Here is a 22705-nt window from a genome sequence, read left to right as displayed (position 1 = left end):
CCCAGAAACTACGATAGAAAGGCACTTGGAGACCGTTAAAATACTGATGTCCTGGAATGTGCAACAACAAACCGACAAAGGAGCGAGGAGACGTACACCGTACACCGGCCGGGGCGGCCTGGTCGATGGCCCGTGGCCGTGCTGGGGCTGCGGCAGCGCCAAGCGCCCGCCGTGCCCCGGCCCCAGGAGGGGGGGGGCAGGGAGACCGGCTCCCCGCGGGGCACGCGTGGCCGGCGGCTCCTTCCAGCAGGGAGCGGGCAGGATTGGGGAGACCCCCCCGCTCCCGCCCCCCAGAAAGCCGTGGGCGGGGGTCCTGCCCGGCAGCGGGAGGTACGCGGGACCCCCGTGGGTGCCGGGGGAGGCTCCGGGCTCTGCCCGCCCCTGGCCCGGGGGGTGGGGGGGGGGGGTGGGTGGTCGGGGAACCTTGGGGGGCCAGGGTCCCGGGGAGCGGGTGCCCCGTCGGCCGGTGCCAACGTGCCGCCGGCAGCAGCCCTGCCGGCGCTGGAGCCCTGCGCGCTGCCCGCTGCCCCCACGCGTGGGCGGCACACGGTCAGCTATGAACGGAGCTGCAGAGGGTGGCTCTGCCCCGGCGCGGAGCCGGCGCGGCGAGCGGCACACGGGGCCGTGTGCCTTGTCACGGGGAAGGGCCGGGGAGGCGGCGGGGCACGAGGGCGGCCGCGGAGTGGGAGGGACGCGAGTGGGCGCCGGGCCGGCGTGTGCCCAGCCGGCTGGGCCCGGCACGGCAGGGACCGCGCCGAGGTGCCGCGGCCACGGCGCTGCCCGCAGCCGTGCCGGCCGGGGGGGGGGGTGGGCGGCACGGCCGGGCACGGCTCGGGGCGGGGGAGCGGTGGGTCCCCGAGCTGTCGCCCTGCTGTCCCCACGGCGGGGGGCCGGGGGCTGTGTGTGTGTGTGTGTGTGTGTGTGTGTGTGTGTGTGTCCCTGCACCGGCACCGGCGGTGCCGAGGCCCCGGGCAGGGAGACGCCGAGTCGGCGGCAGCGGCCGAGCCCCGCTGCGGCCCCGTCAGAGCAGGGGCCGGTCGAGAAATAAATAGCGGCGTCTCCGGCTGCCCGGCGAGGGGGGGGGGAAGCAGGGGACCCCCGCACCCCCCCGCGCCCCCGGGCCGGGGCTGCAGCCGGCTCCGGCCGCCGCGGGATTATTGCTTTTCTCAGAAGAGTCCGTTCTTCTTTCGTGACGGTTACAAGTGCGAGCGAGGCCCCGCCGGGGCCGGGGGTCTGCGGGGAGGGGGGGGGGGCGGAGGGGCTGAACCCCCCTTTCCCCCCGCCCCGGGGAGCGGGATCTGCCCGCCGGGCCGGCGGCCCCGGGCATCGTCGGGCCCCTCAATTCACGGCGGCGGGTTTGAGCAGCAGCGAGCCGGGCGGGAGGAGCACCCAGCCCGGCGGCAGCGCCTCGGGGCCGCCCCCCGCGCTGACGCCGGCCGAGAGGTCGAGCACGGCCCCGGGCGGCAGCGCCGGGCCCTCGGGGGGAGCCCGCGGCCGCCCCGGCTCCGTCCGTTCGCCCCTCTCCTTGCGGCCCTCCGGCCCCTTGCCCGCCTTGGGCGGCCGCCCCTCGGCCCCGCCGCCCTTCTCGCCCTCGGCCTTGGCCCCGCCGGCCAGCAGCGACATGACGGGCAGCCCCAGCCCCGCCGCGAAGGGCGAGGGCAGCAGCGGGCTCTTGGCCAAGTTCAGGGGGCCGCCGTTGAGGGGCAAGACGGGGCCCGGCAGGGCGGGCAGGGTGCCGGCAGCCCCGCAGCCCAAGGCGCTGAGGTCGAGCGGTGCCGGGGCCAAGGGGATGGGCAACGCCGGCAGCCCCGGGGGAGCGAAGAGGGCGGCGGGGTTGGGGATCACGAGCTGCGCCCCGTTAACGTAGGGCACCTCCGCCGAACCCAGGGGCGTTTTGGGAGGCGGGTGGACCTTGAGCATCTCCGGGTGCTCGGGGGAGACGAAGTGGCCGTGGGCCTTGATGTGCTTGCGGAGGGAGCTGGGGTCAGTGTAGCGCTTGTGGCAGCCCGGCATCTTGCAGGAGTAGGGCTTCTCCACGTAGTGGGTGCGGGTGTGCTTGAAGCGGTCGCTGGAGTTGGAGTAACGCTTGTTGCAGCCTTCGTAGGGGCAGATGTAGGGCTTCTCGCCTGCAGGGTGGCACAGCGCCGGGTCTGCCGGGGGCACGGCCAGCCCTGCCAGGTCCCCCTCTGTCGTCGTGTGTCCCCCCCCCCCGAGCCTCCCCCGCTCCCCCGAGTGAGCACGGCGGCCGGCGCTGACCTGTGTGCGAGCGGTTGTGGATTTTCAGGTTCTCCAGGCGGGAGAAGCTCTTGTTGCAGGTGGGGCAGCGATGCGGCTTCTCGTTGGTGTGCGTCCGGATGTGGATCAGCATCTTGTACCTGCCAGGGTCGGGGGGACATTGTGGGGGATGGTCCCAGCCCCCAGGGCGTCTTCTTGTCCCCGTGCCCTGGCTGTGGCGTGGGGGGACAGGGACATCCAGGCCAGCGCAGTCATCCAGCCCCCCGGGACCTCGCACCCTGCACCGGAGGGCTGGGTGGATGGAGACCTCCCCCTCCACAGCCCCCAGTGCTGAGCTCCTGTCTCCCCACGGCGACTCAGAGCAGCCCCCCAGGGACCCCAGACCCCCCCTCCCAGTGCCCGGAGCCCCTCCTGCCCACCTGGCGTTGAAGCCCCTGCCGTGGCGGGCGCAGCCCTCCCAGTGGCAGCAGTACCCCGCGTCCTTCTCGGGTTTGACGTGGAAGTCGTTGACATGGTCCACCAGGTCTTGCAGGAGGTCAAAGAACTGGTTGCACTGTGGGCAGGAGGCTGGGGGTGAGGGGGCCTGGTGGGGTGGGCGCAGGCCGAGACCCCCACCAGGGCCAGCCCCTGCCCCTCACCCTCCCTCAGCTCCCACCCGTACCCCGTGCGCAGCAGCACGATCATCTGGGGAGATGGAAATGGCCTTTTGCACAACCCCCCCAGCCCCATATCACTCGCCCAGCATCCCTGCATGGCCCCCAGCTCCCCATCACCCCCCCTCCATCCCCACATTGGCCCCTGCAAGCCCCATAGAGCTCTGCCATGGCCTTCCAGCCCCACATCCTCTCCCCAGCCCCAAAATGCCCCTGCGTGGCCCCCCCACTCCCACGTCCGTCCGTCCCCATCCTCGCAATGCCCCTGGGTGGTCACTCCCCTCCCCAGCCCCACATCAAATCCCCATCTCCCCAACATGGGCCCCCCAGCTCCCCATCACCTCCCCAGCCTTCAGCTGTCCCCACTTGCCCCCCAACCCCATATCCCCCCCACAAGCCCCACAGAGCTCTGCCATGGCCTTCCAGCCCCACGTCCTCTCCCCAGCCCCAAAATGCCTCTATGTGCCCCCCCCCCGCCATCCTTCCAATTCCCTGCATGCCTGCATGGTCTCCCAGCCCCTATCACCACCCCCAGCCCCATAAAGCATCTGCACAGACCCCGCCCCCAGCCCCATAACCCCTCCCTCTCACCCCACAGCCCCTTAACCCCCCACCCACCACTGCACGGCTCCCCCAGCCCCCATTGCCCCCATCCCTCCCTGCTGACCTTGGACCAGCGGCAAACGAGCTGCTTGGGCAGGGGCAGCTCGGGGGGGAGGCGCTTCTCCTTGCTGGGGGCAGGAAGGCGGCGGGGGGCAGGTGCAGGGCCCCCCGCCCCCAGCGGCAGGAAGAACTGGAACGAGCTGGGGAGGCCGTCGATGTAGCGCAGGGACTGGAAATCCTGAAGCAGAGCCGGGGGGGCGGTGGGGGACGGGGCCGAGCCGGATGCAGACCCCCAGAGACCCCGGAACCCCCCCCCCACCGCCCCCCAGAGACCCCCCCAGGGGCCACCCCGGGGATGCTACTGGGGGGGGGGTGGGGGGGGGGAGCCGGGCAGGGCATTGACCCCGGGGTGTGTGTACACACTGCAAGGGGGGGGCTGTGTCACCGGCAGCACCGGGCACGCTGCCGAGGTCGGGAGCACCGTCCCGGGCACAGGCCCCACGGCCCCCCGGGGGGGACACACGGCCATACTTACGTGGGGGGTGAGGGGGCCGGGCAGGTCCCCGCTGCCCTGGCGCTCGGGGGAGAGCGAGGCACTGCCGGCCGGGGACTCCCCGCCGGAGCGGGGCGAGAGGCTGAGGTCCACCACCGGCACGGCAGCGAAGCGCCCGTCCCGCGGCTCCGCCAGCCTGGAGTGCGCCAGGAGGCCGGGGGACAGCGAGGCCGGCCCGGCCCGGCGACCCCCCTGCCCCCCCCCTCGGCCATCCCCGGCCGGCGGGGCGTCCGGGCGCTGGGGGCCGCGGGGCCGGGGGCCGGGGGGACCCCGCTTCTCCCGGGCGGCTCGCAGCTTGGAGATGCTCAGCTTGAGGTCCAGCGGCTCCTCCAGCGAATGCATGGTGGCAGGGCGGGCGCTGCGGGGGACACGCGGGGGTCACCGCGGGGACGGGGACGGGGGGCGGCACCGGTGCCCCCCGACGCGCCACCCCCGCCCAGCCCCGTGGCGACGCCCGCCTCCGCTCCGGCCCGGGGCCGCGCGGGTGCCAGTGGCCGCAGAGCTGGCAGGGCGACCGTGCCGTCCCTTCCGGCCGCCCCGCGGCGGCCCCCTCCCGCGCCGGGCAAAGGGCAGGGCCCAGCACCGGGCCCCCCGCCCCCCACCGGCCCCCACAGCCCCTCGGTGTCCCCAGCGTGTCCTCTCCACGTCGCCAGCCCCCAGGGCCGGCACAGCCCCTTGGCCGATTACCAAACCTCGCCAGGGATTGCCAAATCCCCCGGGCACCCGTGGCCCCGGAGCTGCGGTGTCCCCGTTCTGCCCACCACCCCACACCCCTCCCGCCCCCCGGTCTGTCCGTCCGTCCGTCCGTCCGTCCCCGCGGGCCTGCCCCAGTGAGGCCTTTCCCAGCGGCAGAGGAGGGCGGTGGCAGCCACCAGCCCGGCGGTGACCCGGGCGGCCCAGCCTGCTGGCCCCAGCCCCGGAGGCGGCAGAGCTTCCTCCCCCGCCGGGGCCCCTTCCCCGCCGGCCAACGCCGCTGCCTGCCGGGGCCGGGCAGGGGCTGCCTGCCGCACGGCACGGCACGGCACGGCACGGCACGGCTGCCGCCTGCAAGCACCCCCGACTTCCCAGGACGCGGTGCGGGACCCTGCCCCCCCCGTGCCACTGTCCCCAGGGTGACAGCTCCGCAGTGCCAGGCCACCCCGCGTCCCCACCCCTGTCCCGCCGCCCAAAACTGCCACCCCCCTGGCTCGGCCGCCGCACATCCGGCAGCCGGCTGAGAACAGGCAGCTCGGTGCAGGAGTGAGCGCCCGGACCCGACCCGTGCCAGCGCCGATGCCGTCCCCGGCCGTGCCCCCCGGGCCCCCCCGGCCACCCGCGTCGCCCGGGGCAGGGTGGAGGCGGCCGAGGGGCACGGCGCACCCAGCACACGTGGCAGCGGGGCCCCCCCATCCCCACCCCACCCCGCCCCGGGGGGCCCGGCCCCCGCCCTGCCCCGCCGGCAGGGCCCCCCTGCGCTGGCGGGGGTCCAGCCCGGCTCAGACGCTGAGGAATGCGGAGGAGCCGCGGGGGGCGTGGGGCCTGGCCGGCGGGGCGGGGGACCCCCCGCCTGCACCCCGCGGCAGCAGCGGTGCCCCCGTCCTGGCCGTGGGGCTGGCCCCGTGCGGGGGTGCCTGTCCCAAGCTCCCGTGGCGGGAGGAGCTGCCCCATAGCAGGCTCCCGTGCCCTGCAGAGGGGACGTCTCCCTGAGCCCCCCGTGGCCATGGGGCCTGCCCCATAGCGGGGTCCCTCCTCTCCAGTGGGGGGGCTCTGCCTGAGCCTCCACCTCCTCCCATTGCTGTGGGGCCTGCCCCATAGCAGGGTCCCATCCCTTGTGGCAGAGCCGCCCTCCTGAGCCTCCACAGCCGTGGGGCCTGCCCCACAGCAGGGTCCCTGCCCTCCAGAGGGTCCTCACCCTGCGCCCCACAGCAGGGCCTGCCCCGTAGGGGGTCCCTGCCCCAAGCCCCCCATGGTTCTCGGGCTCCACCCCCCCCTCCCGTGTGCCCCACAGCCTGCTGGCACAGCTCGAGGACGAGACGGACAGACAGGGGGGCAGGACCCCACAGCTGGGATGTCGGAGCGGGACCCCCAGCCGCGGCAGTGGGACAGAGCCCTGGCCGCCCCCTTGACTCCCCGGAGACGGGGGGGGGGGTCCCGCGGGGGGGGGGGCCGGGCAAGGCATCGGCGCTGGTCCCCCCGTGGTGGCCCTGTCCCCAGGGACGGAGCTCGGGGGGGGGTCCCGGGGCGGGCGGTGCCGGGCAGGGGGCCACGGCCGGCCCCGGGCAGGGTGGGTGGGAAGGGGCCCCCAGCCGCTGACGCCACGGCTCCCGGCGCGGCCGCGGGCGGGCGGGCAGCTGCCAAACCGCGCGGCCCCGCCGGCGCTCCCGGGAGCCAGCCCCGCTCCGGGCCGGGGCGCCGCAGGGGCCCCGCCGGGATGGGCCGGGGCCGGGGCCGGGGCCGGGGCGGGCCGGGCCGGGCCCCGCGGTGGCTTGGCCGGCTGCCCCGGCCGCCCCAGCACCTGCGGCCCCCGCGCGAGGCCCCTGCCCGCTCCCCCCGGGCCTCCCCCGCCGCGCCAGGCGCTGCCAGCCCGGCCCCGGCCCAGCTTCCCCTCGGCCGCCCAGCGAGCCCCCCCCCCGCCGCACCAGTTCAAACCAGTCCAGCGCAGCGCCGGGCCCGGGGGCTCCCCAGTCTGGGCGGGGGCCAGCCAGACTTCTCAGCCAGGCTGGGGTCCCCCGGGGGCCGCCAACCAAACCCCCACCCCCCGCCCCCGCCGCCCGGCACGGCTGGGGGACCCGGGGTGACCCCGGTGCAGGCGGCAGGGAGCCAGCTCTCCGGGCCACCCCGCTGCTGGCGCGGGCAGGGGGTCCCCCCCCGGGCGGCGGCACAGAACCCGCCAGCACTAGCGCGGGCGCGGGGCGGGCACGGGGCAGAGACTTCCCGGCGGCGCGGTGCGCCGGGGGCCGGCGGCGGCGAGGGGTGGCAGCACCGGGCCTGCGCCGCCCCAGAGGGGACGGTGACCCCGGGGCCTGGCGAGCCGGGAGCTGTGCCCGCGCTGCGGGCGGGCAGGCAGGGCTCGGCCCCCCCCGCCCCCCGCCGCGGCGACACGGCTCTGCCCGCCCTCGGCAGGGCTGGCGCTGCCGCCAGGGTCGGGCGGCCCGGGAGCCCCCCGCGCCGGGGCGGCGTGGGTGGGGTTTGCGGGAGCCGGCCCGGCTGCCCGGGTCTGCGCCGCTGGCCGGGTCACCGTCCCCACGGCCGCTGGCGGGACACGGCCACCGCGGGACCCGCCGCCCCATCGCATCCCACTGCGGGTGGCAGCGGCAGTGCCGCTCCGCACCGGAGCCCACTCGTGCGCGCTGGGCCGGGGAGCCACATCCTGCTGGCGGCTCCAGCTTGTCACCGTCCCCCCCCGGCGCCCGCCGCCCCGCACCACCCAGGCTGATGGCAGCCCCCCAAGGCGTCCCCAGGAGTGGGCCACGGCTCTGTCCCCTGGTCCCCGAGCCGAGGCCGGTGCCCTGGTCCCCCCCTTCCCGGGCACGTGGCGGCCGTGGGGACCCCGGCGGGGGGGCTGGGACCAGCCCGCTCCCCGCGGAGCAGCCCCACGGCGGTGCCACGGGCATCGCACGCCCCGCCGCCTCCGCTCGGGGACGCGGCCGGCCCGCACGGGGACAGGAGCGGGGCTGCTCCCCGGTCCCCCGGCGGATCAGACCCTGCGGCTCGGCAGCTGCGCGGGCCCGGGTCGGGGGGGACACAGGGACCCCGGGCTGGGGGGACGCGGTCACGGCAGGGTGACACAAAGGCACAGGGAAGGGGAGGTGGCCACTTGCAGAGGGGTTTCTCCACGCAAGGCAGGGGATGAGCCCCTGCAGCAGTGCTCGGGGACACTGGGGACAATTTGTGGCAGCCCTTGGCTCCCGCTGCTGGTGCCTCAGGGAGGGGCTCACCCCAGCCAGGCCCCCAACCCCCCCCCCCCACCCCGTGCCGGCGCAGCCTGGGCTCGGCCACCCCACGCCTCGGCCCCGCTGATGGGAACCGGGGGGGACCGGCGGCCGACGGGCGGCGGCAGCGCCGGCGTGGGGCCGGGACGGGGCTGCCCTGCGGCCCCCGGCCAAAGCCGCCCCTTCGCCCTCCCGAAACGGTGGGGACACCGGTGGGTCCCCGGGGGTGGCCGTGCCCGCGCAGAGCCACCGAGCACGTCCCCGCCGCAGCCCCCGCCCCGCGGCCAAGGTCAGGACACCCGGCCCAGGTGCGGGGAGACAGCGGCTGACGGCCACCCCCCCCCCGGCACCCGGTGGGCAGCAGGGGGGGGCCCCCGCTCCGCACACCCCGTGTCCCCGCGGGGAGCCCCGCGCTCCCGCCGCGACCGCCCTCACCCCCTCCCGTGCCCCGGGGCTGCAGCGGGGCCACGTCCCCGTCCCCCCCGCCAACCGCCCCCCACGGCGGGGGGGGGGAGGGGAGGCGGGGGCTGCAGGTGCCCGGCGAGGGACCCCCCCCGCAGCCCCGCACCCCCTGGGGCAGGGTCCCGGCGCTCCCCCCGGGGCGGGGAAGGGGCTTCCCGGGAGGGTGTGTCCCCCCCCCCGGTGGCGGCAGCATCCTCCCCCCCCACCCCCCCTCCGCGGGCGCGGCGGCGCGACAAAGCGCCGGGCCCCGGTGCGCGATCGTACCTGCGGCGGGGGCTCAGCGCCGGCGGCGGGCGGGGAGCGGGGCGGGGAGCGGGGCGTGGCGGGGCGGGCCCCCCCGCCGCCGGGCCGCCGGGCCGCTCCGCCACATCTGCAGGGGCTGGGGGCGGGGGCGGCGGGGGGGCTCTGCCCCCCCTCCCCGGTCCCCCGGGCGGCGGCGGCGGAGGGCGGCGGCGGGGCGGGGGCTCTGCCCGCCGTGATTTATGGCCGCCCCGCACCGACCGGCCCGGCCCCGGCTGCGGGCGGGAGCTGGGCGGGGGCCGGGGCCGGCCCCTCCCCGCCGCGGGGGGCACCGGGGGGCACGGCGGGGGGAGCCCCGCCCCGTGGGGGGGACACGCACGGACACGCGGGGACACCCCCCCCCCCGCGCAAGGCGCAAGGTCACCCCGGCGCTGCGGCAGAGCCGAGCCCCCCCCCCCCCCGGTGTGTCCGTGTCCCCCCCCCGGGGACGTGGCGGGGCGGGGGACGGACCCCCGGCGGCGGCGGCGGCGCGGGGAGCGGGGGGCGGCGCCCACCGGAGCGGCCTCTCCCCCCGCCCCGCACCGGGGACGGCGGCGGGGGGGGGGGGGGTGTCACAGCGGGGGGGGATCCCCCTCCCCGCAGGAGCGGCGCCGCCCGCCCGCCGCGTGACGTCACAGAGCGCGGCTGGCGTCACGGCTGGCGGGGGCCTCCGCATGACGTCACCCCCGGGGGGGTTGTCCCGGGGCGCCGGGGCCGCGGCTCCTTCCGGCGGCAGGATGTGGCGGGGCCGGCCCGGATGCTGCAGCCCTCACCGGGGGGGGAACTCCCTCCCCGGGGCCCGCGGGTGGGGGGGACGCTGGCCCACGCGGGTGGCCGGGGCCACGCCCCACCCGTGGGGATTTTGCGGGGGAGGGCGCAGCTGCTGTGTCCCCAAGAGCCCCGCCACGAAAGGGGGGCACGAGTGGGGGCGGCACTGTCCCATGCGGTTGGCAGAAGTCACACCTTCACGCGTGGGGGAGGGTTCGGGGGGTGTGAGCGGCTGTGTCCCCGACAGACCCGCCACAAAATGGGGGGACACACGGGGGGGGAAGCACTCTCTCACACGGGTGGCCGAAGCCACACCCCACCCGTGGTTTTTTTGCGGGGGGTGGGGGGGCGCAGCTGCTGTGTCCCCAACCGCCCTGCCACAAAAGTGGGGGACACACGGGGGGGCAGCACCGTCCCACGCGGGTGGCTGAAATCACACCCACCCATGTTTTTTTTGCGGGGGGGAGCTGCTGTGCCCCCAGCAGTGACCTCCTCCTCCTCCTCCTCCTCCCCTGGGCCGGCGGCTGCGGAGCAGCTGCCACCACGTTTTCATCCTTTATTCCCTTTTTTTTTTTTTTTTTCCCCAAAATGGGGGGGGGTGAACCCCTATGACTCTGCCCCCCCCCAAAAAAAATGGAAATGGACTAGAGGTGCATCTTGGGGGGTGCGTGCAGGGGGGGCTTTCATGCCACCCACGGCAGTGGTGGCCCCAGTGGGGACAGGGACGTGCAGCGGTGACAGGGTGGCTCGGTGTCCCCAGCCTCGCTTCCCTTCGGGCCACCGGTGCCCCTTCACCGGGCGCCAACGCCACCCCGCTCCCCCATCCCAAAGCCCTCCCAGATGGGGGGCACGGGCCCCCACCCCAGGGACCCCCGGTCCCCGGCCGCGCGCAGGCAGGAGGCAGGCAGGGACAGCCGCCAGCACGGGTCTGGGGACCCCTGCGGCTGCTCGGCAGCCCTGGGGGGGGCTCCGGGGCTGGCGGGGAGCCGTGGAGGGTGATGGGGGGAGGCGGGGGCCCACGGCGGAGGGCGGGGGTCCCTTCGTGCCCCCGGGCTCCGGACCACGGCCGAGTGCCCGCGCCGAGCGGCCGGGCCGTGCCGGGGCCTGGCCGGATCCGTGCCGGAGCGCTGCCTGCCAGCCCCTGGCCACCGGCCAGCCGGGGGAGACACGGCGGGGGGGACACGGGTGTCCCCGCGCCGTGGGGGGACGCCCCAGCCCCCGGCGGCGAGGCCTCCCGCGGAGGGATGGGCAGGGGGCCCGGCGGGACGGGGACAGGCAGGGACCAGGCAGAACCTGTCCTGCCAGCTCCGGAGCGGGGCTGGGCTGGGGGAAATGGGGGCCGCCCACCCGGCGCTGCAGGGCCGGATCCTGCCCGCCCGGGGGGCCGGGCCGGCCCCGGGACACCCCCTGCACCCTCGGTGGCTCCCCATGGCCCCGCTCCGGTGGCCCTGACCCCACGCAGGCTGCGGGGGGGGGGGGCTTTGGGCAGGGGGGAGCGGGGATGGCCCGGCCTCCTGCAGGACCCGGGGGGTCCCCGAGGTCCCGCGTGGCCCCTGCCAGCGCTGAGCCCCCTGCCAGCCCCCAGAGCCCCCTGCCAGCCCAGAGCCCCTGCCACTCCCCAGACCCCCCCCAGTCCCCACAGCCCCTGCCAGCCCCCACGGCCCTGCCAGCCCCCATGGTCCCTGCCAGGCACGTCACCCCTGTCACCCCCAGACCCCCGAGCCCCATGGCAGCCCCAAGGCTGCTGTCACCCCCCCCGGCCCCTGCCCCCTGAGCCCCCCCTGCAGCAGGGGGACGGGCTGAGGCCCACCCCGGGGCAGAGGAGGGGGTGCAGCGCCCCGGGGCTGGGGGGAGCCGGGGCTGCGGGCAGTGCTGGGACTGGGGGGAGAGTGGCTGGGCAGGGTGCCAGGGCCAGGCGGGGATGGGATGGGATGGGATGGGATGGGGTGGGATGGGGTGGGATGGGATGGGATGAGGTGGGATGGGATGGGTTGGGATGAGGTGGGATGGGATGAGGTGGGATGGGATGGGATGGGATGGGATGGGATGGGATGGGATGAGGTGGGATGGGTTGGGATGGGATGGGATGGGATGGGATGGGATGGGATGGGATGGGATGGGATGGGATGGGATGGGTTGGGATGGGATGGGATGGGATGGGATGGGATGAGGTGGGATGGGATGGGATGGGATGGGATGGGATGAGGTGGGATGGGATGAGGTGGGATGGGATGGGATGGGTTGGGATGAGGTGGGATGGGATGGGATGGGATGAGGTGGGATGGGATGAGGTGGGATGGGATGGGATGGGATGGGTTGGGATGGGATGGGATGGGATGGGATGGGATGAGGTGGGATGGGATGGGATGGGTTGGGATGAGGTGGGATGGGATGGGATGGGATGAGGTGGGATGGGATGAGGTGGGATGGGATGGGATGGGATGGGATGAGGTGGAGTGGAATAGGATGGGACGGGGACAGGCCAGGCCAGGATGGGATAGGGTGGGATGGGATGGGATGGGACAGAATGCGGATAGGGCAGGATGGAATGGGACGGGATGGGATGGGGATAGGATGGATGAGATGGGGATGGGACAGGACAGGACGGGACGGGATGGGATGGGACAGGATGGTACAGGGATAGGACAGGGCAGGATGGGATAGGATGGGACAGTATAGGGGTAGGACAGGATGGGGATAGGGCAGGATGAGATGGGACAGGATCGGATAAGGTTGGACAGGATGGAACAGGATGGGATGGGGACAGGATGGGATGGAATGGGATGGGATGGGGATAAGACAGGGCAGGATGGGGACAGGACAGGATGGGAGAGGATGGGATGGGATGGGACAGGATCAGATGAGGTTGGACAGGATGGAACAGGATGGTGTGGGGACACGACAGAATGGGATAGGATGGGATGGGGACAAGACAGGGCAGGATGGGATAGGACGGGATAGGAACAGGATGGGATGGGAGAGGATGGGATGGGATGGGAGAGGATCAGATGAGGTTGGACAGGATGGAATGGGGTGGCATGGGGACATGACAGGATGGGATAGGATGGGATGGGGACAGGATAGGATGGGATAGGGACCAGACAGGTCAGGATAGGATAGGACAGGATAGGAACAGGATGGGATGGGGACAGGATAGGATGGGATAGGGACCAGACAGGTCAGGATAGGATAGGACAGGATAGGAACAGGATGGGATGGGATAGGATGGGATGGCATGGGATGGGGACAAGGCAGGTCAGGATAGGATGGCATGGGATAGGATAGGACAGTATGAGATGGGACAGGATGGGACGGGGCTAGGGCAGGATGGGATGAGGTGGGATGGGACTGGGTACAGGATGTTATGGGGACAGGCCCGGTTGGGGTAGGACAGGATGGGATGGGATGGGATGGGATGGGATGGGATGAGGTAGGATGTGATGGGGACAAGACAGGTTGGGATGGGGCAGGGTAGGATAGGATAGGGCTAGAGCAGGATGGCACGGGGCTAGGGCAGGATGGGATGTGACAGGATGCGGTGGGTATGGGACGGCATGGGGACCGGACAGGACGGGACAGGGTAGGACAGGTCGGGACGGGGACGGGACAGGTCGGGACGGGGTGGGACGGGGCAGGACGGGACAGAAGAGCCCCCGCAGGCCCGCGCGGGGGGTGGTGCCGGGGATCGCTCCCTCCCCCGGCCCCCTTCCCCCTCCCCGCGCCGTCCTTTGTTTACATGGGCCGGTGGCTGGCGGAGGCGGCGCCGCCGGGGCGGGCGGGCGGGCGGGCGGGGAGGCGGCGGCGGGCGGGCGGGAGCCGCCGCGCTCGCACCAGCTGTTTCCCGCCTTGAGCCGCAGGCAGAGGCCGCCGGAGCCGGAGCCGGAGCCGGAGCCGGAGCTGGAGCCGGAGCCGGGGCCGGAGCCGGGCCCGGCCGCCCCCCGCGCCGCCCCGGCATGGAGTACTTCATGGTGCCGGCCCAGAAGGTGCCCTCCCTGCAGCACTTCAGGAAATCCGAGAAGGAGGTCATCGGCGGGCTCTGCAGGTGGGGGCGCGGGGGGGCCCCGGCCGCGGGAGGGGGCGCGCCGAAGGGCCCCGGGGGGGGGCTCGGGGCGGGGGCCCGGGGGCAGCGCGGCGCGGCCGCCGCAGCCCCACCGCCCGCACGTGGTCCCGGCCGCGCACATGGGGCCGGGCGGCCGCGCGTGGCCGGGCGGGGAGAGGCGCCGCCCGCCCCCCCCCCCCCCGCTGCCCCGCTCCCCCGCGGGGGCGTGGGTGGGATTTTGGAGGAGGGGGTGTTTAGCGGAGGGGGTCCGCGGGGCGTGCGTGGGGGGGGTGTGTGTTTACTGCCGGGCCTGGCCGTGACTCTGCAGCCCTCCCGGAGGAGGCGGGTCGCGGCCGGGGCTGCCGGGACATGTAGTGCGGGGAGGCGGCGGCACAAAGCCCGGGGACGCGGTGGGGGGGGGACACACGACGACGCGCGGCGGATCGGGGGACCCCCCCCACCGGCCGGGGATGGGGCTGGAGCCGCGGGGCTGCTCCGAGCCGGCGGGGCCTGGCGGGGAGGCGGCGGGCGGGCGGGCCCCCGCCACGCGTGGGGGGCGGCACAGGCCCCTCGGGGCCACGCGGGGCGGCCCTCGGCGCTCCGGGGCCCGTGGGGCGGCACGGGATCCCCCCTCCGCGCCCTGCCCCGCCGTGGGGCGGGCCTGAGCGGCCGGGCCCTGCCGCGCGTGGGGGACGGCCCGGGCCCCGAGGGGCCCCGTGGGGCAGCCCAGGCCCGCGGAGCCCCCGTGGGACAGTCCCTCGCGGCCCAGCCCCGCTGTGGGGCAGCCCTCGGCAGCCAGGACCCACTACACGTGTGGGGCGGCCCAGGCCCGCCGAGGCCCTGCGGGGCAGTCCCGGCCCCTCCAGGCCCAGCCCCGCTGTGGGGCAGTCCTGCCCCAGCCCCCACGCTCCCCCCGGGGGGCAGCCCTGCCCCACGGGGCCCCGTGGCCCTGCCCCACCTCCCCGCTGCCCCACAGGCTCACCTGGGGTGGGGGGCTGCGTCCCAGTGATGCTCGGGGGGGTGCCCACACCTGAGGCTCCCGGGGGGTGCAGCTGGGGGGCAGGGACCCAGGGCGGTGGGGCAGCTTCGCGGGGGTCCCCCACGTTAGTCGCTGCGGGTGGCTGTGGCCCGGCGCGGGCCCGTGGCCTGAGTGGGAGGGCAACCGCCTGGGGCAGGGAAATGCGGCCATCCTGCCCAGGGCTGGGGGGGCTGCGCGGCCCCACGCCCGCCCCCGGCGTGGGGCAGAGTTCTGGGGGGGTCTCGCTGCCTTCCCACCGCCCCGAGCTCGGGGGCACCCTGCCTGGAGCTCTAGGAGCTTGGGGACGCCCTGCCTGCGAGCTTGGGGACGCCCTGCCTGCGAGCTCCAGGAGCTGGGGACGCCCTGCCTGCGAGCTCGAGGATGCTCTGCCTGCGAGCTCAGGGTGCTGGGGGACACCCTGCCTGTGAACTTGGGTGTACTCTGCTTGCAAGCTCCTCTGAGCTCGAGCTCGGAAACAGCCTGCCTGCAAGCTTAGCGAGCTTGGGGATGCCCTTTGTGCAAGCTTGGGGATGCCCTGCCTTCGAGCGTGGGGATACCCTGTGTGCAAGTGTGGGGATACTCTGCTTGCGAGCTTGGGGACACCCTGCCTGCGACCTCAAGGAGCTTGGGGCAGCCTGCCTGCGAGCTTGGGCATACCCTGCCTGCACGGCCATGCCTCCCCTGCCCACCGGTGCAAACCGCAGCACTACCTGTGGGCAGCGGCGGACACAAGTGGGCAGAGTGGGACATCCGCCGTGGGCCTGCCGAGCCCCCGGCCTCCTTGCCAGGCAGAAGCAGCGCGGCAGCGGCAGCAGTGGCCGGCTCCGACACCCCCGGGGGTTTGTTTCCCTCGAGGTCCGGGCGAGTGTGACGTCCCCGCTGGGCTGTGCCAGGGGCTGCCACGCCGCTGGGGCGGGAAGGACCAAACTCTACTCGCCCGACCCAAATCCCGCAGCACCGGCACCGGCCTGGGGACACCCTGAGGGCTTCTCTCCTGTGCCAGGGCTCCGGTGGGTGCCACCCACTCCCCTGCCTCTGTCCTGCCCCATCCCTGGCGGTGCTGGGCCAGGCTGGCTTCTGAATCCTTGTTTTTTTTACCCCTTTCCGTATTTTGCTGTCACTTCTCAGGTCTCTTCCCAGGAAGAGCAGCTGGGGCAGGTTGCGGGAGGTCTGCCGGCGAGGAAGCAGGCTCTTCCTCCTTCCCCGGTATTTAAGAAACCGCTTCCGCGCTGCCCAGTCCTGGGCCTCTCCGTCCCATTCCCCTTGCGTGGCCGTGGCTGGTGGTCCGACATCCCGGAGCGGTGCTCCGGCCACCTCGCCAGCCCCACCAGGCATCACTACAGAGGGACGGGGCACAGACCCTGCCCATACAAAGGGACGACGTCCCCAAGACCTGCTGGGGTTTGGTGTGTTTTGGGGACAAGTTTGGGGCTGGTTTTTGGCAGGAGCAGGGAGGCGGGTGATGGCCACCGCGGAATGGGAGCCCTGTGCCACGATCTCACTGCAGGCAGCTCTTGGTCCATGTGGCAGACGGCTGCTCCCCATGAGTGGGGCAGACCCCCAGGCACCCATCCCAGCTCCGCACCCCTCAGGACACCCATTGGGAGCTGCACGGAGGGATGCAGTGCAGCAGGGGCTCGGCACCCAGTGCCAGGCCTGCACTGGGACGCTGCCTCAGTGGCTGGGGACAAACATCTTCCCGGCCCCCTGGCACGAGCTGGGATCCTTCCCCATCCCTCTGGGCTGAGCTGGGATCCTTTCCCCGTCCCCGTGCATCTCGGGGGAGCTGCGGTGTGTTCCCCGCTCGTGACAGGGCGCTGCCTGGGCGCAAGGCGGTGCTGCGAGCAGGGCTTGGCTTTGCCGCTTGGACCCCTGGGCTCCCAAACTTCCGTGGTCCCTCCATGGCCTCACTGGGACGGCAGGAGGGCAGGACGCTGGGCTTTACTTTCCAGCCCGGTGTTGGCAAGGCGCTGGGTGGGACGGTCCCGTCTCCCCATCCCGGAGCCGCTGGGCACCTGGGCGGGAGGCTGAAGCCCGTCTTATCTCACCTCGTGCCGGCAGCCCGGCCCTTGTGTTTAGTCTTCGGTGCCTCGCAGCATCCCCAGCGCCGGCAGCCTCACTTGCAGCCAGTGGGTGCACCTTGGAGAGAGCCGCCGCTGGCAGCAGCGGGGAGGCGAAATGGCCGGCGGCATGGCAGGGGCTGCCGGTCGCGTCGGTTTGGTGTAATGGCCAGCTATTGCCCCGGTGCTCGGCTTATTAATTGCCGGTTCTGGCCGCTGCCCGGTGGGCTCGCCATCCCTGTGATCCAAAACCCTTGCCAAGGTTCAGTCGCCCCGCTCCCTGGACTGTCTCAGGGAAGAAGTGGGGTGTGGGTGAAGAAGCTGGACCCCCACAGTGGTGGGCTTTGCTCAGGGAGCCGGTGCCCTGGACCCCCAGGTGTTGGCGTGGGCCAGCCGGAGCCCTTCCCGCTGCCGTCCCCACTTGCTGCCGGCAGCGTCGCCGGCTCTGCGAGGCGTTTCCCGGCCCATCTGTGGGGCGAGGGCGCGGGGGGCGAGGAGGCGGCAGCAGGAAGCAGGCAGGAGCTGCGGCTTGGGGTGGGACGGGGGCTTCTCTGCTGGGAGCTGTCATCTGGAAGCCATCAGCGGGGCGGGAGGGAGGGAGCCGCCTTCCCGGGGCCACACACGCCGGCCTGCCCCGCGGGGACACAGCCGGCCGGCCCGCAGCCTCCTTTGCCCACCCGGGGGTCCCCACCGTGCCCTGCCTTCCCCTCGGCTCCCCTCACCCAGGCTTGCCACCAGCGCTGGGCAGCCCGTGTCTGAGCCCGGCAGAGCCGGGGGGCTGCAGCGGGGCCACCATTCGGTCGATGCATCCCCCAGAGCTTTGGATACAGGCCTGGAGAAACCCACCCACCTGCTTTTGTGCTCGCCAGCGCCGCAGCCATCGTCCCCTTCGTGTTTCCCGTCCCTTTGGCGGCTTGGCATCGTCATTGCAAAGCGAGGCGGGACGCGGCGGGGGTGAGCTGGCGGCAGGGGTGCAGCCCCCTTCTCCCTAACCCCCTGCCTCCCTTGCAGCTTGGCTAACATCCCGTTGACTCCGGAGACCCAGCGGGACCAGGAGCGGCGGATACGCAGGGAAATCGCCAACAGCAACGAGAGACGACGGATGCAGAGCATCAATGCTGGCTTCCAGTCTTTGAAAACCCTCATCCCACACACGGACGGGGAGAAGCTCAGCAAGGTGAGCGGGACGTCACCAGGGCTGCGGCGATGCGGGATGCAGATGCCGGTCCTGCACGTGGAGGTTTTCGGCGTTGCTTGTCAGGCAGGACAGGGCTGTAAGAGTAATTGGGGGTATTTGCATATGTTAATTCAGCGATGGAGGTCTCTCCTGGGGAGGTTTCGTCGGTGGGAGTGGGTGTGCATCGCAAACCTGGTGTCCCAGAGCAGGCTGGGTGCGTGTGACGGCACCCCACACCCCAGGAGCAGGGTGGCGTGTGCCTGGGTGACGAGGTGGCCCCGCTGCAGAGGGGAGTGGGGCGAGGAGGCGGCACTCGGCAGCCGGTCGGGTTCCTGAGACGGGTGAACTGGAGGTTCCCCATGGTGGAAATCCCAGGGGAGACCCGGGGGTGAAGCAGACCCTGGATGGAGATGCCGGGGTCGGGCAAGGAGCGGTGCTGCTGCCTCCCAGGCAGGGCGGGAGCTTGGCAGGAGGGGGCTTGGGGGGACGCCGGGCTCTCTCCTGCCTCAGCGTGCCCCTCCCGGCTGTCCCGCAGGCGGCCATCCTCCAGCAGACGGCCGAGTACATCTTCTCGCTGGAGCAGGAGAAGACTCGGCTACTGCAGCAGAACACCCAGCTCAAGCGGTTCATCCAGGTAGTGCCTGCCTGCGCACCCCAGGGACGGGATGGGACAGTCCCAGCTGGGGAGGGGACGTTGTCGCTGTTCCTTGGCGTCAGGGCGAGGCCCTCTGCCCGAATAATCCGGAGAATAGGGATGTTTTGCACCCTCCTCGCAGGGCAGGGGAGCCCTGTTCAACTCGGCACCCCTTACCTGGCAGGGGGAGAAGGACTGGGGTCCCATTTTCCATTTGGGGTATTGGGGTACGGCCCGGTGGCAGCTCTGGCTCTGAGGTGGCCCAGTTGAACCGCCCTGGGTGTCACGGTGTGAGAAGCGGGTTTGCGCAAGGCTGGGGAGGTGAGGACCAGGAGGGTGGGCATGCACAGGGCGCAGGAGCCTGCCCACCCCCAGGCCGCGCTGCCCCTATAGATGAAGGCATCGACCCCCCGTGCTGCACTCGTCCCCAGGGAGCCCCTTCCCTGCGGGGGGCTGGGTTGGGGGGTGGCCAAGGGGGTGGCATCACCCGGACGTGCTCCAGATGGCGAGGAGAGCATCAGGGCTGGTCCCCGTCCCCTGACGCTGCATCCCCACGGCAGGAGTTCAGCGGCTCCTCCCCGAAACGGCGACGGGCAGAGGACAAAGACGAGGGCATTGGCTCGCCAGACATCTGGGAGGACGAGAAGGCCGAGGATCTGCGGCGGGAGATGATCGAGCTCCGGCAGCAGCTGGACAAGGAGCGCTCGGTCCGCATGATGCTGGAGGAGCAGGTGAGGCCACGCGGGGCCGGATCCGGCTGCGGCGCTGCCGCCCGTGCCCACGGTGCTGGCCACGCGTGGGGTGGGCTTGCCCTCTAGCGGGCTGTGTCACGGCCGTGCCGGAGCCCCCTGGGGACACCGGCGCTGCCGCGGCGTCACGGGCCATCTGCTCTGGCCACCTCTGCTCCACGCTCGGCCGTGGGCTCCCTGGCTCCGCCGCGTCCACCCCGTGGGGACCCTGCCCGGCAGGGATCAGGGGGTGCCGTGCCGGGAGCAGGCTGGGCTCCCACTGACGTCGAGGCTCTCTCGGCTGCAGGTTCGCTCCCTGGAGGCCCACATGTACCCCGAGAAGCTGAAGGTGATCGCTCAGCAAGTGCAGCTCCAGCAGCAGCAGGAACAGGTGAGGTTGCTGCACCAGGAGAAGCTAGAGCGCGAGCAGCAGATCCGAACCCAGGTGAGTGCGCGGACGCCGCCCCAGCCCACCCTGGCCGTAGCCCGCCCGTGGGGACACCCCGGCGGCCTCCAGCCCCCTGAGCGGTGCAGCTGGGCGCACGGGTGTGAAATGCAGGGGGTCGGGGCGGTTCAGCGATGTGCTTGGCACCTCCCGTCCCTTAGGGCTGGCTGGGACTGGCAGCGGTGTCCCGGCAAAGCTCTCGCCCTCGGGGAATTGGGAAAGGGTCGGCACACGGCCTCCCCAGCGCTCAGGGGGGCTGCACTCGCGGGCACCCCGTGTTTCGGGGGGACTGCGGCTCGGACCATGCTGCGGTGGCTTCCAAGCGGCTCCATTCCCCGGCACAGAGGGCTTTGAATGGGGAAGGTCGCTTTCTGGCGGGCGGGGATTCAGCTTGGCAGTAGCGAGCCCACGGCTTTCCAAGGCTGTGTCAGAAGGTGCTGGATGTGGCCGCCCCCGACTCGCCCCCCTCGGTGCTGTGTCCCTCCCCGCGAGGCTGTCCCCACCGGGCATGGGTGGAGAGCAGCTCCCGCTCCCATGAGCTGCGGTCCCGCTCCGGCTCCCACCAGGCACGCTGGGCAATGAACGGGCATCCGTCCCAGCCGCGGGTGATGCCAGCAGTCACGACGGCACCACCGCCAGCGGCTGATGCAGGTCACGCTCCCCGTGCCGGAGCGGGTGGTTTGCAGCGGTGTGGAGGCCAACCCCATCTCTGGGGGTTCGCCTCTCACTGGGTGACTCCCGCTGAGTTTTGGGGACCCCCGAACCGCTCCCTGCCACCGCCCAGGCTGGGAAAGGGGAGCGGGCGAGCTGGCAGGCGGCGCTGCCGGGCAGACGTGGCAGGGCTGCGGGGACGGAGCCTTCAGCCTTTTCCCCCGGCACAGTCGGATTTGCCAACGGTGGGGGGAGCCTTGCGCCGGCCTGGTGCAGCGAGGAGCCGAGCGCGGTGCCGGCACCCGGTCCTTGCTCGCTGCCGCCCTCAAGCTCAGCCCTGGGGCACGCCAGCCTGGGGAGCTTCAAAGGGAGGGAGAAAAACCAGCTTCCTCCCTCTTTTGGCTTCTGTGGAGCTGCGTCCCCGCAGGATCCCTGCCGGCCGCCTCCCGGGGAAGTTCAGCCTATTTTTAGGTGAACTCTCCTTAGTGTCCTGCTAGGGTGGATCTTCCCGTCCGCTGTTTGAATGAGGATCTCCGAGGGGTGCGGCGGGCTCCCAGCTCTGCAGGTCGGGGCGATGGGAGGGCTGGCACTTGCCTCTGCCAGCTTAAAAGCCCAAATCTTTCCCCCTTTGGGATATGGGGAATCCTTCACGTTGTGCTCTGCCAAAGCTAAGGTGACGGCAGCTTTCAGCTGGTGCGCTCTCACGTCCGTCCGGGATGGGTGAACCTGAGCAGCTGAGCTGCTGCTTCAGCTCTTACAGGCTCTCGAAGGTGTTTGGGCTTCAGGAGCAAGCGTGGTGCTCTCCCCATCGCTGCCGTGCCCAGGTCCCTGCTGACCGGGGGGGGTTTTGCTTCTCTCCCCAGCTCCTGCCATCACACGCTCCCCCAGCGCCCACCCACCACCCCACCGTGATCGTTCCAGCGCCGCCTCCCTCCCATCACGTCACCGTGGTCACCATGGGCCCATCCTCGGTCATCAACACAGTCTCCACGTCCCGACAAAACCTGGACACCATCGTTCAGGTAAGGAGGGGACCGAGGAGAATGGCGGCGGGGGGGCTCTGGGGGGTCCCTGACTCCCCCTGGGTGCATCGGAGTGGGGGACACGATGTCCTGACGTCCGGTGGTTGCCCTCGGCAGGCGATCCAGCACATTGAGGGGACGCAGGAGAAGCAGCTGCAGGAAGAGGAGCAGAGACGCGCCGTCATCGTGACGCCTGCGCGCGCCTGCCCCGAGCCCTCTGCCTCCGACACCGCCTCCGACACCGAGGGCAACGACAGTGACTCCATGGACCAGAGCAAAGAAGAGCCCTCGGGGGACGGGGAACTGCCCTGACACCCCCCGGCCGGCAGCCGGGGAGGGGAGCCGGGGCGGGGGGGGGAAACGTCAGAGAATATGCTGAAATTTTTAAAAAATACAACGCGATTTGGGTCTCTTTTATGACCTTTTTCCAATACTGTAAAGCAGAGTGCTAGAAGCAGGCAAAGGTCACCCTTCAGCTCCCGGGGGGGCGGCTTGGGGGGGCGGGTGCTTGAGGGGGGCCACAACGGGACACGGGGGGCTTGGGGCGCAGTGGGATGGTGGCGGGGGGGCGTTAGGGATGGGGGGGTCGCAGCCCCCCACCCTGTTTTATCAACCCCCCTGCCAACCCACAGGGAATCCTGCCAAGCCGGCAGCAGCCCCGGCATTCCCAATGGCGTTCCATTGGGACTGGGCCTTTGGTTGGGATCTTAATTTGGTTTTTTTCCTCCTCTTTTGTGTTTTTTTTTTTTTTTTTTAATTAAATGTTCGTTTTTGAGCAGGGGGAGATGCCAAGTGACACGGAAGCAAAGGCGGGACAGGGACCCCCGGCTTCGGGGTACAACCAGCCCCACCACTGCTCCCGCACCCCGCGTGGGGCAGGGAAAACCCCTTTGGAGAGTAAAAAAAAATCCCGGGATTATGCCCATCAGAGCACAGGCAGGAGGGCCGGCATGTGCCACCCGCCTGGCATTTCCAACACCTGCCTCCTCAGCATGGGGATGGCGGTTTGGGGGCTGATTTTACACCCCTATCCCCATCTCCGTCCCCATCCCCGTCCCTTCCCCGTCCCCGACACCCCGTCCCGCTCCCATCCCTCCTTTAAGCACTTAATCCGGTTTGCGGGGTCCGTCAGCTCCGAAGAGCTTTTCTATTTTGTGATTGTGTCGCTTGGGTCTGTTGTGGCGGGTGGGGGGGGTCCCCATTTTGTGCGTCCCCCCCTCACCCCTGCCGCCCCCCGCCCGGCTGTAGGGTTTTAGGCCAGTCGTGTGTAGAGCCTCGGTGGTATTTGGTAGGTTCCCCCCAGCCGCAGCTGTTTCTCTGTTCCTTTCCCTTTTTTTTTTTTATTTTTTTTACGATTTTCAGGTCTTTGTGTTGATTGAGAAGCTATTCTATTTTGTTAAGAAAGTGGAAAAAAAAAAAAGAGGCTCGTGCCTTTGTAAAGAAACAAAATAAAGTTTGTACTTGGTT

At 72.2% G+C, this 22705-nt stretch overlaps 2 protein-coding genes across 3 annotated transcripts; one reads left to right on the top strand and one right to left on the bottom strand.

Moving 5' to 3' along the window:
* Positions 1 to 1272: 1272 nt before the first annotated feature.
* Positions 1273 to 8988, bottom strand: GLIS2 (GLIS family zinc finger 2). The gene is made up of 6 exons (XM_072878289.1): positions 8682 to 8988; positions 4027 to 4402; positions 3556 to 3729; positions 2655 to 2788; positions 2257 to 2375; positions 1273 to 2126 (listed from the first exon to the last, which is right to left on the bottom strand). The coding sequence occupies exons 2-6, from the start codon at positions 4384 to 4386 to the stop codon at positions 1339 to 1341; spliced, it is 1575 nt and encodes a 524-aa protein (XP_072734390.1). The 5' UTR covers positions 4387 to 4402; positions 8682 to 8988; the 3' UTR covers positions 1273 to 1338.
* Positions 8989 to 13266: 4278 nt separating this feature from the next.
* On the top strand, positions 13267 to 21748 carry TFAP4 (transcription factor AP-4). 2 transcript variants are annotated; one of them, XM_072878380.1, is made up of 7 exons: positions 13267 to 13506; positions 17593 to 17758; positions 18294 to 18392; positions 18953 to 19123; positions 19428 to 19511; positions 21080 to 21238; positions 21356 to 21748. In XM_072878380.1, exons 1-7 carry the CDS (start codon positions 13418 to 13420, stop codon positions 21548 to 21550), a joined length of 963 nt encoding a protein of 320 aa, XP_072734481.1. In that variant the 5' UTR covers positions 13267 to 13417; the 3' UTR covers positions 21551 to 21748. The 2 variants fall into 2 exon arrangements, with proteins under 2 accessions (XP_072734481.1, XP_072734480.1); XM_072878379.1 differs by having other exon boundaries at positions 13269 to 13506; positions 19428 to 19565; positions 21356 to 21746.
* The last annotated feature ends 957 nt before the right edge of the window (positions 21749 to 22705 follow it).

The sequence above is a fragment of the Ciconia boyciana genome, chromosome 13, assembly GCF_034638445.1.
Source record: "Ciconia boyciana chromosome 13, ASM3463844v1, whole genome shotgun sequence".
Lineage (NCBI taxonomy): Eukaryota > Metazoa > Chordata > Aves > Ciconiiformes > Ciconiidae > Ciconia > Ciconia boyciana.
This window is presented reverse-complemented; position numbering and strand designations above follow the sequence as displayed.

Bases quoted from the DNA above. Each gene is read 5' to 3' on its own strand.
- GLIS2 (XM_072878289.1), bottom strand. From the start codon at position 4,386: ATGCATTCGCTGGAGGAGCCGCTGGACCTCAAGCTGAGCATCTCCAAG. The intron at 2,789-3,555 runs GTCAGCAGGGAG...TCCTGCCCACAG, and splicing joins TCGTTTGCCGCTGGTCCAAG to TGCAACCAGTTCTTTGACCT. The intron at 2,127-2,256 runs GTCAGCGCCGGC...GCCACCCTGCAG, and splicing joins CCACAACCGCTCGCACACAG to GCGAGAAGCCCTACATCTGC.
- TFAP4 (XM_072878379.1), top strand. From the start codon at position 13,418: ATGGAGTACTTCATGGTGCCGGCCCAGAAGGTGCCCTCCCTGCAGCAC. The intron at 13,507-17,592 runs GTGGGGGCGCGG...CCTCCCTTGCAG, and splicing joins GTCATCGGCGGGCTCTGCAG to CTTGGCTAACATCCCGTTGA. The intron at 19,566-21,079 runs GTGAGTGCGCGG...TTCTCTCCCCAG, and splicing joins AGCAGCAGATCCGAACCCAG to CTCCTGCCATCACACGCTCC.